Source organism: Zonotrichia leucophrys, chromosome 2, assembly GCF_028769735.1.
Source record: "Zonotrichia leucophrys gambelii isolate GWCS_2022_RI chromosome 2, RI_Zleu_2.0, whole genome shotgun sequence".
Taxonomy (NCBI): domain Eukaryota; kingdom Metazoa; phylum Chordata; class Aves; order Passeriformes; family Passerellidae; genus Zonotrichia; species Zonotrichia leucophrys.
The window spans coordinates 53,302,875-53,321,556 of record NC_088171.1 but is presented as its reverse complement, the minus strand read 5'-3'; the positions used below and the strand labels follow the sequence as shown (position 1 = coordinate 53,321,556).

Sequence of the window (18,682 nt, the reverse complement as noted above, 5' to 3'; positions counted from 1 at the left end):
AGGGCTGTTATCAATCCACCACTTAAAAAATCATCTCCAATGTGAGTTTTATATTATGTTTGGTCTATCAGGGATCACTATAACACATGTGCTTTATGTAGTATGTATAAAGTCACACAACAGTATTTTATTCTTTAATTAGAGTTTATCACCTATGGAATTAATACTTTAAATAAAAAGTGTTATTTATGGGAAAAACATCCATTGATTTTCCTATGCCAAATGTTGTTACTGTACAGTTGTTACTATACAGTTTTTACCTGGGATTTATTTAGGATTCAACAGACAAAAACTTTTCAGACATCCTTTTGCAGTGTAATTCTGGAGCAAAATAAACAACAACAAATAAGCTTAGGAATTACTTTTCATAAGGCAGCACATATTGGTGTAACCTATACTGGCAGCTATTTCCCAGACAAAAGCATTTCCCCATATCCAAAATAAAGCATTTTGCAATCCCTTTTCTTTAATCTGTGCCTTGTATATTTGCACTGCCTTTATTGCTAGTGATAACTGCACTTGCACTGCCTTTAATGCTAGTGACAACCAAAGTATGTAAAGAATGTGCTTTGAACTGTGCAGTTTTTCTTACATGTTTGTCTGGTAGGCAGAGGAGCCAACAGATCCACCAAAATCATTGAGTGCAAAAGGGACGGTGGTTATCCAGCCTGCCAGTGGGAAGGAAACCCTGGCTCTTCCTGTAGACTCTCAAATGTGTGCTGGTGGTCCCAGCAATGGCTGCAAGATATGGGAGAGTGCTTGGAGGAGAGGTGGAGCTGTGAGCCAGAGCCCTGGCTCTCCTAATGTCTTTTTAATTAGAGTACATAAATATTGGCTGGGATTGCAGTTACATCTTAATGGAGAAATTAAGAAATAGATTAATTTTTGGCACGATTCTCTCTTCCTGTTTTCGTGTGTCTCTATTTCTAGCACCAGTTTAATTGAAGGAACAATTCTCTGTACTTGCTTATTCTCTGCCAGACATGTAAAGGAATAACCATACATTTGGAAAAACACAAGGGTGCTTAAGGGCACCACCAGAAATCGAGACATGCTTTAAAAACCAGCACAACTGACCAATATTATTGTCCATATTATTGTCCAGGTTATTAAGAAGGGAGCACTTAATAGGAAATTTGATACTGATTGTCATTCTGCCCGTGATATCACTTAACTGAAAGGTTGTGAAGGTGGTGCTTTCCATCTAACTTCAAGAATTTAGAAGGGACAGAAGTTGTTTCAAGGCCTGTTGAATTTAACAACCTAGGCCTCATTTTCCATTGCATCCAAGACATGCAAGATGAGGCCTAGGCTGAATTCACTTTTGTACTGATCCATACTTACTGCACAAGCTATTATCCATACTGGATAAGATTGATGACATTGGAAACTATGCGTGCCTTCAGAGTTTCGATGCCACTTTAAAATTTCTGCTTGCTGTACTGGCTGTTGTCAGCAAAAACCTCAAGAACTTTTAAAAAAATCTGAAATAAAAGGCATTATAATTTCTTTTGGTAAAATACAAATATGCTTATAACCTCCAGGTTTTCCATGCTGGGAACGTACATTGTTTCCATAGTGTTTTTTAGCTTTGCTCTTGCATGATGTGTGGATATACTTTGGTTTTGACAGGCACAAATATTTTGATTTTACTGGGAAATTTAAATATGTTCTCAAAATGTGTCCCATCTCTTTAAGGCAGATAAACTGGCTGAAAACATCCATTATTTTTTGAGCCTCTATATGATAAAAGTCTAATTAAAGTCAATTAACATTTAATTTTATTAATATTAAACCATTTTACAGAACTAGTTGCATAATGAAAAAAATTATTCTACAATACACCAAGAAAGCTCTGTTAAATACATTATCTCTGACTCTTTATGTGAATATATACTTTAATTGAATTGCGAATTTAAAAATGAAAAATATAAATGAGATTTTTTTTTTTGTACTTTGCATTTCAAATTAGTCCATTTTTCATGACACTGAGTTTTCACCTCTGTTAATTTCTTTGGTTCTTGTAGAAAAATTATGCACTTGATGCCTCATTCAAAGTAGGAGAAAAAATTCACACCAGTTTTACTAAGCGGGAAATCTGTCACAAAATCCATACAGAAAATATAAGCATATTTTGTTTAATTTGTAACTAAAATTTTCCACAAGGATGAGAACACGCTGAACTCTGTATGACAAAATACTAATTAGGAAGAAGGGAGCTGGAGAGGGAGGAGTGTTGTGTTGCATATTTGATCAGGTCCTGTTCCCACTAAAGTCACTTTGATTAGATTTATGTTGTGTGTTTCTAATGGCCTTTGAAATACCATAACACCTATTTCTGCAGACTTCTACACAGGAGGAAAGTCCCTGGTGTGAGTAATCAATTCAGTCTGTGGAGGCTGTGTAGAATGTTTTTATAGCCTACCTTCCTGTGATGATCAGACTTCTGGTTGCCCTTTCTGTCTGTCAGTCTCTTCCCTAATTACTTCTGAAGCCATTGGCTAATTTCAAGTGAAACAAAAAGGAGTCTTTGAGATAATTAGGTTTCTACAGGCCTCAGGGTTGGGAAGAGGAGAGAGACCCAAGGTTGGGACTGGAGGAAAGACAGGTTGAGTCATTTGTCACCTGCTGAAGCAGATGGCAAAGTCTCTGGGATTATAATTTCCTTTGCCTTAGGTGGGTTTTTTTGCATTGAAATGGACAGGCAAAAGCTGGGGCTTTAATAAAGGTTTGGTGATGATGAAGGATAGAGCTCTGCAGGAAAACAGCTGTATTAATTCCACTGCTAACAGGGTTGCTTGTTTTTATTTCCAGGAATACTTTTGGAACCAGACTTGAACGTTTTTAATGCAAACATTTAGCTTCTGGTTAAAGGTTAGAAAAATACAGCAATCAATTTATCACTAATACCGAGAGAAACAGTACCAGAATAGTATGTAGCTATTAAGTTAATGTGTTACAAGCGATAAATTTGTTAAATTAGTGTCTTTGTCTGCTTGCAGGTCTTATATTGTGGTGGGTTCACCCTGAGTGGACATCAGGTGCCCACCAGAGTTGCTTAATTATTCCCCTCCTCAACTGGACAAGGGGAGAGAAAATATAACAAAGGTTTGTGTGTTCAGATAAGAACAGGGAGAGATCACTCACCCGTTACTGGCAAGGGAAAATCAAACTTGACTCAGATAAATTAAATTCTTAGCAATCAAATCAGAGTAGGGTAATGAGAAATACAACCAAACCTTAAAAACAAGTTCTCCCCCTGGGGTTGTGGCCAGTTCTTCCCATGTTTTTTCTGCCACTCCTTCCTCCCCAGGGGGAGGACTCCTTACCCTGCTCCGGCAAGGGGTCTCCTGTGGGGTCCTTCCCACAGGACACAGTTCTCCAAACTTCTCCAATGTGAGTTCTTCCCACAATCTGCAGTTCCTGCCAGAAAACCTGCTACAGTGGTGGGCTTTTCTCTCCATGCATCTTCAGTTCCTGCCAGGAGCCTGTTCCAGAGTGGCCTTCCCATGGGGTCACAGCCTCCTTCAAGCATCCATCTGCTTTGGCTTGGGGTTCCTCTTGGGCTGCAGGTGGATCTCTTCTTCACTGTGGACCTCCAAGAGTTTCTGGGACACAGCTTCCTCACCATGGTCTGCATCCCAGGCTTCACGGCAATCTCTGCTCTGATGCTTGAAGTACTTACTTCCCCTCCTTCAGTGATCATGGGGTTTCCATGATTGTTGGGCACACATTTTTTCATCCCTCTTGTTGAAATGTTTTACTTGTCTTAACAATGTTATGCCAGAGGTGCTACCACCATCATTGATGGGCTTGGCCTTTGCCAGAGGGGGATCCCTCTTGGAGCCAGCTGGCAATGTCTCCATGGGACATTGAGGAAGCCTCTGGCAGCTGCTCACAGAAGTTGCCCCTGTAGTCCCCTGCTACCAAAACTTGGTCACACAAACCCAGTGTATACACACAAATGAATCCCTACACTGCCTGTTCACTGGTCAAGTTTTAATGTCACTGACATTCCAGTTTTACTGCTTAGGGTTAAATTGAATAGTATTTCATCTAACAAGTAATATCATCAATTTAAAGTAGTATGTGTAGACCAAAGCATATTTCACTGATTTGAGCACAAAATTGGTCAGCAGGAAGTTCTTGTTGTCCATAGGAGAGCAGAACTGAGTTCCATTCTTAGACACCCAGTCAGGCCATGGCTGCTTGTGTGGCCACAGCCTTGTTGCAGGGCGATGTTTGTGTCTCAGTCTTTCTTCTGGAACTCGGGTTTAAGGCCTGCAGAACTGAACAGATTTCCAGCTTGCTTACTTGTGCAGGCTTCTATAAATACTAATTATTGAAACCGTAGGCTTTCATTGCAATGCCCTAAAACCTAATCCTTGATGAATTTAAGACACTTCCTTGACAGAGGATTTGTTACCAGAAAAATAGGTTTAAAAAATTCTCCTTTGGGCCTTACTTTAAGTGCAGTATTAAAAACTGTAATTACTTTTCTTCTGTGAGGATTCAATGGCAGCAAAAAAGTGTTAAGTCTAACTAATGGTTCTCATTAAAATTAAATGAAACTATTGTTTGAACCTTCATTCCGAACCATTTTCATGTTTTTTTGTCTGTGAACGAGTGAAATAGAATACTTCCCATCACCTCTGCAGATGATCTTCTTCTGTGAAAGCTCTCACAAGACATTTTGAACATGGGACTAGAAACCCTTTTGAACTGGAGTAAAAGAGGAAAGAAGTAAATTAGCACCCCGAGCAGTAACATAAGCAGATGTACAGGCCTCTACATATGATTGTGATACCCCAATATTTAATTATTGTGTTGGAGGTGTTCTGGCACTGGCAGCCAACTCAGTATGGGTGGAGTTCAGCAATCATACAGTCACCACAGGGGTTGCCCATCTCTAAGTGCAACTCCAGGAATTTTTGGAGATTGTAGTCACAGGGCTTGTCTCTCTTTTATGTTTCTATTTGGTTGATGGAACCTGGACCAGTTTTCTCTTCTTTATCTGCTTGAACTAGACTGCTCCAGTTGTTATGGGTGATTTCTGCTTTGAAAATCTGCTTTATACCTCTAATTGTTTCCCAAGGGGAAACTACCAGGCTGCATTTAATCTAGCATTGGCTAGCATTTTCCCAGGAAACCTTAGATACATGGCTTAGATTTGTCTTATGGTGATCTAGATGAAAACTGAGTCCCTGAACGCAGCTTATCTCATGTAGGAGTTTTTTGGCCACCATGTGTTCTTTTTGTAAAATCTGAATCTTGTTCCTCAATGAGAGATTGTAATACCAGAACTTCTACTTTTCTCTAGTCCTAATTTCCCCAGTTTTTTTGCTTTCTTATGAATACAGTTATAGTAGCAGCTTATTATGATTTATACAATCAAAACATAAACAACTTTAAATAATGATGAAGCAGTAAGTAGCAGTCTGGTTTGAAAATACTTGTCGTAGTTTTTTCCTCTCCAGGAACAGAAAAATCTCACCCTTTAAACTATGCCTTGTAGGTTTAAAATCACTAGTATTAAGTTTTTAATAATATCAGAATTATTTTCAATAATAAAATATTTGATCTTTGCCATTATTTAGCATTGGTCAGTTTTTCTTTACCATTCTTCAGTGCAAATTAGGAAATCTTGATCCTCAAAATGTTGGTCATAATAGATGTTTCTTTGAAAACAACAAATTTCAGGTATTTTGTTGTCACGGTCCCCCTGAAACGGTAGATACATGAAGAATCTGTTAAGAATAAGCATACTTAAATGGGGAATTCAAACTCTTAGTACTTCGAAGAAGTTTTAATTCTGTCATTTTCACTGACATCCAGTGATATCAGACAGAATATGTGCCATAATGATGATTATGCTTTAATGTCTCATGTTCCAATTTTCTTTAGAAAAAGCAAAAAATTATTCTTATAATTGCATAGGAAAAAACCCAGATATCATGGTCTAAAACTAATTATGTCTTAAATTAATCCTAACCTATCAAATCACGTTTGTTTTTACGTTTTGTGATTGCATTCTAAGAGTACTTGCTGTGATCTGTATTTCAAAATGCAACTTGCTGCTCTACATGTTTTGTGATGTGTCTTCCAACAGAGTAGGTTGTCCATGGATGATAACATGTGAAGTGTTTTAGTTAAAATATGAACTCTTTATTTTCCAGGCCTGGATTAGTCCTTGTTAGCTGCAGCTGTTGACAGCTATACAGGTTTTCCTTTGCTTTACAAAGTCACTTTGTTCCCCATTGAAATCAAGGGAAGTTTTGCCTTTAACTTTATTGTAAGCAGGATCAAGCACACTCAACTGCATGGCATTTCTGTAGTTTTCTGGAGGTGATATGGTAATAACAGGAGCTCTGTAGCCAATTAATTTGAAAATGTCAGGGAATATTTCAGGCCTCATTGAAAGGGAGACGATGGAACTGGGGGCACACTCTGAAGCTGGTTGAAAGACTGGTTTATTGCAATGGTTTGTTGTTGCTCATAGATCAAAGGAATGGTTGATACAGGCATTAATACTCGACAGACTGCTAATGGTACCTACCTGCCTCACTGCCTGAGGAGGCTAAGAGACTGACACTTCAAAACACTTAGACTCTTAAAGAAATACAGATGGAGGTAAAGAAGCATGACAGTCTAGCAGCAGTGAATGAAACAGGACATTTTTTATGTTCTCTTTGCTGTGGAGTGGGGGTCAGCCAAAGATTCATGAGTGAAAAGAGCCTCTTTCCAGCCCTGCTGAGTTTTGTGTGTTTGTTGTCCCCACGAGTTAATCCAGTGTCTGTCTTATGGCTGGTACAGCAAGTGATGCTGTGTGTCCTGTCCCTTCCTACCTGCAAGTGTTGGGACAGTGGTACTGACAAGCGAGAAGGGGGAGATAGGCCTTGAGAATAAAAAGGGATGGGGAGGAGAAGAATGTGCATGGTCACCTGGAATGTGGCTGTGGCTTGGGCTGTGATGGGAGAGACATGGCACAGAGGAACAGGGTCATTGCCAAAGCTTGGAATAGAGGGAGGGAGGATGGAAAGTGCACACAGCTCTTTCAGAGGAGGGCACTCACAGAGTCAACAGAAGTTTTTCAGGTCATGGTGATAAATGTTTCGTGGTGTGTATGGATGCACTTGTGCTGCACAGGAGTGTCTAGGCAAAAAGAGAAGCATGGGTGGTGGGAATGCTACATGCATAGATCTGCAGGATAAATCCTTTGATACATGCACACATGAACCTTTCATTTGCAAAGATGTATACTTATGTCTGAAAGGAGGTTAATATTAAAAACTTCTGTTTTGATATCTGTGCTTAGTTGTTTTCAGTGCCTCTTTCTTGTGTGTGTATTTCATGCATAATAAGCAATGCCTGACACCTGTGTAATACATTAGACAAGTCTTTTCTTCTTGTGTCTGGTAGCAATATACACTAGAGATATCACACAAGGCTTGTTTTCTAGTAAAGCAGTTGTCTTAGTGGAAGGTGTAATGCATTCTTCATGGTAGAGAATGGTAGAATTTTTATAACTCTCATGTAACATAAGAAATTAAGAGTGCTTTCCACAAAAAAAGAAAGACTCCTTCAGTCGCTGATCTTTGGGGAAGAGATATGGGAAATCTCGGACTGCTTCTGAGCAATGACTGAGAAATTGCTGTACCTGACAGTTCTGGGAAACAGTGTACATTACTGGATATCTTTCTGCAACTCATACTTACTCTACATCATTTCATTGTTAGTCTCTTAAATTGTGCAGAATGGCTTCACAGCTTTTCCTGTAAACCTCTGCAACGTTTACTGGTACTACATCTTTTAAAAAGAGCTGTACATAGAGTGCATATACTATACTAAGTATTTTATTTTCTGTGCTCTCTCTCTGGATGTACCCTCTAGTCTGCAATTTTATAGTTGTCTAAAAAATCAGACTATTCTTAAGTAACCAGGTAGTAATTTAGTTATGTTTTTTAATTTCCCTTATGATTCTATTTTACATCCATTAATGTACTTAGAATACACATTTTCTGCTGCCCTCAGGAGTGCTTTGCCCACTTACCTTTATATAATACAAAATTTTACAGCTTAAGAGGTCTGACTCCTTCCTACCTAACCTAACATGTCTGACCTAGGATCCCAACAGTCACTGACTCCTTAAAAAGGGATAAAGAGAGATGGAGCTGAATTCTGTCTGGGAAAGCCTTACCTGGGTCTCAGTCATTTTTATGAGTAGCCTGTCCCTTCCCTCTGAGTACTCAGGGAGTCTTGCATTCCTAAATTGGGTGGCTTAAGTACTCGGAATTTCAGCTGAATGAATCTGTAGACATTGATCTTTTTCATGGAAAAGTACTTGAAGAACCAAAGTTATAAAAATCCATCAGGTAAGCAATGTCTGTTATTATGTGCTGTGCAGAACCTAAAACAGGACATCCAGCATGGGCAGGGCTTCTCAGTAGGAGTATCAGGGATCAGCTCACAGAATAGCAGCAGTGGTTTTAGCCTGTAACAGAGAAGAGCATCCCTGTTCTTAACCTCGTCCTTCCTGAAAGCCCCTTGGATTAAGAACTGTTCCTGGGAGGCCAGCAGAGTCCCACCTTCCAGTGGCCCTCATAAATGTGGCAGTGATTCTTAAGCAGTTCAATGTGGGACACACAGACTTTTTGAGACAACCTTCTTCTTAGAGTGATGCTTAATTTACTTTAAAAGGTGGATTAAACCAATACTAGTGCCTGCTACAGATTTGTTTGGATTCTTTCCTGCCATGCTTGTTGTCCATAAATATTGTTCTTGGGTTTGAAATGATGAAGAAATGGGGGTTTTTAGTCTTTGGCACTACAGTCACAAGGACTTGTGTATCTGTGAATCTGGCATGATCTACACTGGCCTTTGTGCACATGAGGATGCTTGGTAAGAGGGGTTGTGTTGTGCAATGTACAAATGCTTCATCTTGTACCTGTTGAGAGGTGGTCACTGTCCTTCCTCTGTCCGGTACTGCTGCAGACTTCTCTGCCTGCTTCTGGTGGTTAAAACCAACCAAGTAAAAGATACACATTTCCTATTATGTGCATCATAAAGCATGAACAAAGGTGAGCATTGTGGACTTTCGAGTGTTTGTCTGTAGCGTATGAGCAGATCCTAAGCTTATTTCTTTCATTTTGAAGTGTGAAAAAAATAGACTGAAGCTGTGTAATGTTATCTTGGTTAAAGATATTATCATGTTGACCCTTTTCTAATTCTCTTAATTATATCTTTTTGAGATTTTATATTCAGGCCATATTGCATATTTACCTGTTCTTGTGTACTTGAATATGTCCTTTAAAAATGTTGGCAGTGTTTTCAGTTCTTTTCTCTGTAATGGGTAAGTCTGATGGCTGTTTCTCATCCCCTGCTGTGCTGAACTGCTGAGACAAGGCTGTTTTTGCGGCTACCATTTTAACAGAAAATAAGAAATTAATTTTGTACTTAGTTGCATTCCACTGCAGAAACTTCCTAGGGCTTTATGTGGAGAACTGCAAGTGGATTGTCACTGACTCAGTGCAAATGTCTTGAACATAAGATTGTTAATTGCTCTTACACATAAAGTGGAGAAATTCAGAGTCAACTCATGTAAAACTGGGAAAATGTCTTTGTTGTTGTTTTTTTTCCAGAAGGTTGTTTCATTTATATACTTACAGGAGTACAGATCTTGATGTGATGTGTGTGTCTTTTAGCACACTCTCTTGAGTTCATCAGACATTATTCTTTTGTAGTACTTTCACACAGAGAAGAAAAAAACCACATTATTAATTTTCTTCCTTTTTCTGAACCCAAAGACTTTCCCTCCAATCGTTGCCCCATATTCCAGCTTCTATCTTCTTGTCCCCAGGAGATTGTTTAAGTGCTTTCAGAATATATGGACTGCTCTTGTTTGTTTGCTGTGTAGACGGTAGGAGTACCCTCATTACTGTGCTGCCACTTTTTTCTGCCTTATGACTAATAGGCCTGCATCAGGAATCAATCCCACTCACCAGCACCAAACCTTGCTGGGCTGACCTTCAGGCCTGCTCTTTCATTTTGATTCTAATTTGTGCACTGATTTGCACATCACTGAAGCAAAGTTAAATGTAAGAGGATACATTAAAATAGCAGTACAGCTGGACTGGAAAGGCACAAAGGTCAGAAAATGGAAAAATGAACTGGCTGATAGCATCCATTTGCCCTGCTGCTGATTTATAATGGCTTTGATTTTTGATTAGTGGTCATTATAGGCACATATATATGTGTGTGTGTGTACATATATAGTGCCATAGGTGTGCAATATTGTGACAAATGCTCTTGAAGTTCTCTAGTTTTCTATGGCATGCACTCCTCTGAAATGTTTTCAGCTTGCCCAAGAGCAGCAGTTTCATCTATGTGCTCTGTAATGTGCAGAAAAGGGTGGTGGGAAGAGGGCGTCAGTAGACCATGTAAGCCTGTACCTCCCTTGGGCTATTAAACAATTCCTTTGAAGCACCAAGAAGCCATTCCTGTGCCTCTAAAAGAAATGGACCAATGCTACAAAGTTCTCTGTGCTCTCCAAATCCTTTGGCTTCGTGGCTAGTTTCATGACTTTTGCGTTGAGTTTTATGTTTACAGCAAGTCAAATAATGAATTGTATGGAGAAGACTTTGCATCGCATTGTTCACTCTACACCCTTGTTTACTGGATTTGGCTAGAGTATAAACTATGCTTTAAAAATCCTTTTGTTTTTAAGCATTGTATTAACAGTTCTTCCAAAATTCAAATGTCCAAAGGGATTTTTCCCTCACAGGATGATAAATAAATAATTGAGATAGGTGCCAGTAGGTTGATGGGAGGTTGCTGTGATAGCTGAAGCTGTAGCCTTGATTACAGCTTACTTGTGAACTGTGTTCTTTCTTACCTCTGCATTGCCCTGCATTTTGTGTAGTCAATTGTTCTGTGCCTGCAGTGATGAAAAATGCAAATGTTCTCGTGGTTGAATTTGCTGTGCAGGTACCATGTGCTGTGTTGAGGACTGTCCCCAGGCAGAAAGGAGGAAATGAGAATACTTCATTTGCCTTTTCCTGCCTCTGAGTTTGATGGAAGGATAGTTAGTTTCCCTGAAAGCAGCTGAGTGGCTGTGGCTAAGGGGCCCTCTGGGCTATGGGTGGGGAGAGCAGATGGGGAAGAGATGCCTTCAGTGCAGGCCTGCAGTGGATGTGAAGATGAGAAGGTTCCTGGGAAGAGCAAGAAGCAGATCCTGCAATAAGTATTCAGGGCTATGGAAAGTGAGAGAGTTTTCTCTGAGGAAGGACTTCACATTGCTGAGTTGAGAGCAAGGCTGGAGGGGAAAGGCCTGCCCTGTAAGGAGCAGCAGCAAGATTCATGATCATATACTTTTGGTTTCACACAGTTCTGTTATTCTTCCATGCAACAGAGTTGGATTTCCTGTCCTTCAGAACTTACTCAATTCTAATTTAAGCTCTAATAAAAATTTTACATGCTGAAAGCCCTTTCAGCAGCCCCACCTTCAAGTTAAAAGTCTTCCTCAAAGCTCTGGCTTGCAGATTCCCATCACACCATCTTTTGATGACTGTAGGCACTGTTGTTTTCCTACTTGTCTTTCTGGCCCAGCCTCAAGATTTCGCCCTGGGTTTTCATACCTGGGCTATGACTAGGTTTTCTAAATATTTTTAGGTTTTCTCTCATCCAGCTTACCAAATCTTACATACAGACTGTTACCACCTTACTTACTGTTCTGTTAGTACAGTATCCTTGTTGACACACATGCTCTTGCCTTCTTGAAAGCTGGTCCAAAGAGTTCTGCTGAGGTAATTTATCACTTTCATCAGACTGCCCTAATTTTTTACTTTTAAATCAGTCTTAGCTCCTTGTTGTCTTTAAAAAAAGCACATAAGCCTTGCAAATGACAGCTGAAAACTTATCAGGAGAGCCTTAATTTCTGGTGGAGCAACCAAGAGACTGACTCCACCCACATCTGATTTGCCTATGATATTAGACTTGACTAGTGGCATATGAAATTTTCAGATGGATAAATGCACTGTGTCCCAAGCTCCCCATCACAGAAAGCTGTCTCTTTGTCTTTCTCAGCAGTTGCCCTTGAAATTTGGGTTGCAGTGATGCTTGCAGACATCTGAGTGACTACTTTGAGCCTGCTGTCAGGTGGCTAATATTGTCACCTTGTTCTCTTCAGTTTCTTCATCTGCCAGGGCTCCAGTGATGGGTTGTGTTTCAATCATAGTCTGTCTCTGGTATGAGCAGTGAAAGTCCATTGTACCCCCATCCTGACCTGCACAAATCCATCTTCCAGCTATCAGAGGTAAATGGTATCAGTCCAAGTTTCTGGAAGAAAGCTCTTAATTGTCCGAACAGAGAACAGAGCTGGATCCTTGCAGATGTTTAGCTGAGATCTATCTCTTTTTGCTAAAGCATCATGGACTTTTCTAGCATGATTTAAAATAATCCCAAAGGGAATAAAAAAGAAAAAAAGATTAGAAAAAAGGAAAAATCCCTAACATTAAACCCTACAGACTTCCAGGGGATGCTTCCATGGCAGCTCTAAATCCTGTGGTAAAATTCAGCTAGCAATAGTGGTGTGAAGCCTCTCAGCCAGAGGATTCTTCTTGTCTCAAAGAGGGAGACAAGTACCATTGATGGTACATTTGTTTCAGCGGTGAAGGAAAAGGCACTGGTGACAGCAGCTCTGTGCTTTCCGAATGCCTAACAGCACTTGGGAAAGGAGAGAGGTGTGAGTGAGAAAGGGAGAAAATGTGGGAAGAAACTGTGACATTTTTTTCTTGGTATTTACTGATTACAGGTTTTCTATGTTTATATTTTTGAAAGCTGTTTGCTTTACAGTCAGATCTCATCTGTCATTTCCTTTAGGCTGCTCCTTCCTACTTTCCCTGATAGTATTGCAGTTGGATTTATATAGGAGGAAAAAAAAAACCCCTTCAATTAATTTTTCTGGTGTTTGCATTGGATGTGAGATAAATAAGAGGCAAAGTGCTGCTCACAGATAATCCTCCAAATACCTGATTTTGGTTAGGACTTTCATGTAGCTGGTAGATCTTTAGAGACAAAGCTTTCCAGAGCTCTTTGAAAATCAGCAGTGAGAGGAGTGAGTAGGGAAGTGAAGCCTGGGGGTCAATTTGTGCAGAGCGTCCCTAGATAGGAACTCCCTTGCCAGGACTGACTGTAGAAGCAGTTGCAGAATGACTGTTTTGAGGCAGGGATGAAGAGGTGTTTCTTGACAACTAACATTTGGCCTTTCTTTGATCATGCTTTGTAATTTACACTGTATATTAGAAATTATTGTTCAGGGTAGTGTGTGTAGTGTACACACCTCTGCAAGAGGATTGAGTAAATACTAATCTCATACCCCTAAAAGAGACATTATTTACAAATATGTATCCATATGGATCAGATTGCTTTCACAAGACATCAAGAGGATGTATTTGCATTTTTTTAAGCTGTCTCACCATGACTGGGACTCTATCACCAGGGCTTGGGGGCTTTAGATATTTGCATAGAAAACATGAAAAGCTGCTAATAAAATGTGGAATAACTATTGTACCTAACCTCTTTTCTACTTACTCATACAGCCATGCTTGTATTTTGATGCCATTATTTAATCCAGATAATTATGTTTGACTGTTTAATTCACTTGGGGTTTTTTCAGTTTGGGCATTTTCTGGAAATACAAGATACTAGATTTATGGAGAATTTGGCCTTCTGGGTTGCTTTAAAATTATGCCATTTGTTCCATTGGCATGAACATACAGAAAAACAGGAACTTACAGAATTCAAACAGAGCGATAAATATACCATTTTTATTAAAACTGCTTAACCTCATGCTGGAGCTGAAAAAAAATGTTTAAGTCTAATTTAATTTTAAGGTATGCAGTTAATTAATACTCTACATCCATTAACATTCAAAAATGAAAGTATCTGCAGAACCACTACTCCCTGGAGTAATTTGTCACCAGAAATAAAAAGTCTGCCTTTGAACTGAAGTAGCTTTTGGGTAGTGCAGTGAGCAAAGGAACCCATGTTAATGATACAGATTAATCCAAAGAGTGAACTTCAAGTTCATTACATTGATATCTCACAATTATAAAACCAATTCTAGTTATGTCAGATACTGTTGTGACAGCCAGTGCCTTCTTTGCCAAGTGACAGAAACTACCAACAATTTTAATTTACTGACTAGAGTGTGATAGTTTGTGTGCCTGCTTGTGCATCCCAGATTAGAAAATGTTCACAGCATGTTTCTTGATAAAAAAAAAAAAGATGCATTTTCTGTTTATATGGAATTTAGGTCTTTATGCTGTGAAGTGAACTCTCTTTCCAAACAGTGAATAAATGCAAGAAAAGAAGCAGCAAAAAAAGACAGGATGAGGTGCACAGCAAATGCAACACAATGCCCTTCCCTTCCCTTCCCTTCCCTTCCCTTCCCTTCCCTTCCCTTCCCTTCCCTTCCCTTCCCTTCCCTTCCCTTCCCTCCCTTCCCTTCCCTTCCCTTCCCTTCCCTTCCCTTCCCTTCCCTTCCCTTCCCTTCCCTTCCCTTCCCTTCCCTTCCCTTCCCTTCCCTTTTTCCCTTCCCTTCCCTTCCCTTCCCTTCCCTTCCCTTCCCTTCCCTTCCCTTCCCTTCCCTTCCCTTCCCTTCCCTTCCCTTCCCTTCCCTTCCCTTCCCTCTATTCCTCTATTAGAGGAAAAAATACCTTTTGCATTATTAGCTTCAGTCTCGCAGCACCTCCTATAACGTGTGGCATTCCTACCAGAGCTATTTTTGCTTATAAACCCTGTTTAATGCACTAAGTGAGGATTTGGGTCAGTGGATTTTAAGCGTTGTCAGGCAATGTTTGCAAAGTGCCAGCATATTCTAGGGTTGCAAACATGCCAGCTGAATTTTTTGCTCTCTGTACAATTTTTGTGCAACAGAATCCCAAGATACAATAATAGGTTGCTTAATTATTCCCCCCAAAACAGTATTAATAAAGAAAATATTTGTGTTTTTTTCAAGACTTACTGTTCTTCTGTGCTACCATAGCCTTGATAAAGCTGGCATTAAATAACTGCTCGGCTGGACAATGGAGCTGTGATTTTCTGCCACTTAATTTGTTTGAGTTCAAAAGGACGATTTGACTTCTGATCATGTGAAAAGCATTTCATTGCATGCTGGAAAGCTGTCTGGGTTTGTATCTAACAGATTTACAGCATGGTTGGCAACAGACGGATAATGGAAGGCTAATGAATAATGAAAAGCTGAGTGATTGAAATAGCAGAGCTGCAGGGAGAGAAGAGGGAAAGCTGGATGGAAAATGGAAAAACAAGCAGTACAGAAGTCAGGAATAACTAGTATTTTGATCAGTATCAGACAATGTCTTCACATCAGAATTTAACCCAGTCATAACTTAAGCATTCTCCATCTGCCATCTCACAAAAGCTCTTAACTCGTTCACCAAGACATGTTTTGTACAAGTCATTCAGCTTGCCTTGAGGGAGGGTAGGTTGAAATGAATATATTTTTCAACTCCTAGGATGATGACTACTCTTCAGTAACCTTCTCAGTTGCCATTAATTGTCTGGTGCATTCCTAAATTCCTACCTGAGCGAGGAGTGCTTAATATCTCACAATCTGCTGCAAAAACCAGATGAGAGCTGTAGCTTTGGATGCAACGAGCTGTACAGAGGGACATTGCAACACTTACTTTGTATTTATACTTCTGTGAACACATCTCTGGTTTTGCAGCAGGGTTAACTCTGTTTTCATGGTGCTCACTCTTCAGATACCCAGCAGGGAGGAGCAGCTCTTACTTGCTGCTAACTGGTCTCTGCAGATGAAATATGGTCTCTGGAGTTGTGGTATTCACATGCCCTCTGAACAGAGAGAAGCTGTGAGACAAGCAGAGAAGAAGGAAAACACAATTCCTATCTCACTTGCTGTGCCTGGGTTGTGCTAAAGTAGGATGCAATACAGAGATTGTTTACCCAAAGTGAGGGTGTTTTGTTCCCTCGGCCTGTCAGGGCCAAGTGTGTGTGTGTCGGACTGCCACGGGACAGTCAGGAGAGAAGGAGAGATGAGTGCAGTGTGAGCAGTTGTGAGCAAGAGTGAGGGCAGGGCAGATTCAGTTTAGATACAATGTACATAGTATAGTATAATAAAATAATTCTTTAGCCTTCTGATGATGGAGTCAGGTGTATCATTCTCTCTCCCCTTTGTCCGAGTCGCCTTTGATTTACAATATGGAGTAACTGCGCCTTGAGAAGGATTCTGCAAATGTAGTGGGAATTACTGGGGCTAACACTTAACTCCAGGTGTTACCAGTGAGAAGACCGTCTCATGTCGTCAAAAGAGGGGGGCTCTCTGGCAGTCGTGGTGTTTGTGTCTGGATATGTACATTAACATGGAGGAAGGCAGCTCTTATTAATTTCCTTACACTGCCAAGCTCAGCTGTGGCTGAGGTTGGTGGTGCAAGGCTTGCTCTTACATTTGCTTTCACAATGAAAGTTACAGAGTAGGAGTTGAGTTAGAACTGTTCTTGCTGCCTCTTTTTGTGTCTCTTTTTTTGCAGTGATAAATGGAAAAAGATCTTTTACTTTCTTGCTGTAATCTACTACTTTTCCTGAACTCTTATGTCGCTGAAAAATTAGTAACACTGTAAATACTATCTTTTCTTTTTTTCTTCACAGAATCTGTACCAAAACAGGTTCCTGGGCCTGGCAGCCATGGCGTCTCCATCTAGGAACTCACAAAATCGGCGCCGGTGCAAAGAGCCTCTCAGATACAGCTACAACCCTGACCAGTTCCATAACATGGACATCAGGAACAATTCCCATGAGACGGTCACCATTCCGAGGTCTACCAGTGACACCGACCTCGTCACCTCAGACAGCCGCTCCACCCTGATGGTCAGCAGCTCCTACTACTCCATCGGGCATTCGCAGGACCTGGTGATATACTGGGATATAAAAGAGGAAGTGGATGCAGGGGACTGGATTGGCATGTATCTCATAGGTAAGTCCCTGTTACCCCCTCCCCTTTGTGTGCCTTGCTGCTTTTTGTAGATGTAGGCATTACAATAATGTGGGTTAATGATAGTAGTGAGCTCCCTTAACTGTAGTCTTAAAGGGTGTTTATATATGACAAGAATTTTTTCTGCTCCTTTCTGTATTACTGGTTGCAGGCCTTGTGCTCACTTTTCCTTCAGCAAAGATACAAAGAGGCTTTCTGTTGATGATTTCTTGACATTTCAAGATAAATTCATTTTAAAGCCATTTAGATGTTGGGAAAATACCTCCTGTATCAAGACAGTATAATATTTTCAGGGTTTCCTCTTGAGATTCCTTGAGTAATCTGTGACAGATGAGAGGTTTTACAAGTCAAGAATATGAATCATTTAAAAACCTTGTGAGAATGCCTTTTCCTCCATAGCCACAGGATATTTTGATATGAACAATAATTCTAGACTGAGAGAGTTTGGAATTGTCCCAGAAAGTTTTGGGCTTTTACCCTTTTATTGTGTATTGGAAGCTATATTGAGCCATGTACATTAGCATATATTTGGCTACTCCATCTAGTAAATCCAGCCTCACATAAGAGTAATAAGAAATTGTTTCAATCCATTTTTACCTGATTATTTCACTTCAGTATAAAATTAGCTTTCCTTAACCTGGTTTGGTTCCTATGGAAATAGTCCTGCTGCTGAGACTGGAGTTTATGTTAACCCTGCTCTCTGGTAAATTTTGAAAATGATGGATCAGTTTCAGATGCTTTTCTCTGTGCATTAGGGTCTTAAAAATGTAAGTTCTTGAATGTTTCTTGAATACCAGTGACTTTGTAAAGAATTGGTGCCCCCACAAAGGGAAATATTGGTAAATTGCTTTCCTTGTCTATTTGGAAGATATGCCTAGTACTAAGCAGATATTTTAATTCTAATAGCATGGTTTCATCTTGCCCAGACAGAGAGCCAAAACTAGATAAGAATATGATGTTGTGATAGGAGCTTTTGGAGTAGGCATAGGGGACATCATAGGGAGCCATGGTGTTACTTAAGCACTTTAGTGGATAAAACCAAATGGCTTGGCTTCACATACTGATGGTATTGGGAACATAGGTGTTGGTGTCATGGGGGATATGTGAGAAATTGCTAGATAGTAGGTCTGAGCATGTAGAAGAGCCATGGTGGCAAGGTGTTAGGCATTGGAAGATAAATTCAGGGTATTGAAGAGACTGTAAAAAGGGATACAAAAAGGGGGCTGTTTAGGACATGGAGGGAAAGGGGTGGAGGTTACAATAAGCCAAGCTGCAGTACTTACTTCTTTATGAGTAACATCATAAAATGTCCTTCTTTGAAAAGAAAAGTAGGCTTCTGAAATTAAAATCTTATAGGAAAGAAACAGAGACTGGATTTAAAACAGATTCCTTGAAATCAGCCTGGTTTGTTGGCCTTAGCAGAAAATTACTTTTGTTTACAGTTAAGTTTGAAGTGAAGTGTTTTGCTGGAATAGATGAGAAGACACAACAGCCCCCAGCACTGGGCACTATGAAATACTGTATGCCAGTTCTGAAGTAATGCAGGCAACTCATGAACTCTTCTCTCAGTAGATAGAGGCAAAGTATTTCTTCTTGTGGTCTGAAGTCAACAGAAAGTGCATAGGGCTGTTTCACACTGACTGAACTTGTTCA

At 40.0% G+C, this 18,682-nt stretch overlaps 1 protein-coding gene across 7 annotated transcripts in view; it reads left to right on the top strand.

The window, feature by feature from the left end:
* Positions 1-18,682, top strand: part of HECW1 (HECT, C2 and WW domain containing E3 ubiquitin protein ligase 1) — a 252,223-nt gene that overhangs the window by 69,260 nt on the left and 164,281 nt on the right. For all 7 annotated transcript variants that reach the window (XM_064705015.1, XM_064705013.1, XM_064705011.1 and 4 more), the window contains one exon: positions 16,687-17,011. In XM_064705015.1, the coding sequence (XP_064561085.1) occupies positions 16,687-17,011 (325 nt within the window). The remainder of the gene's footprint in view (positions 1-16,686; positions 17,012-18,682) is intronic.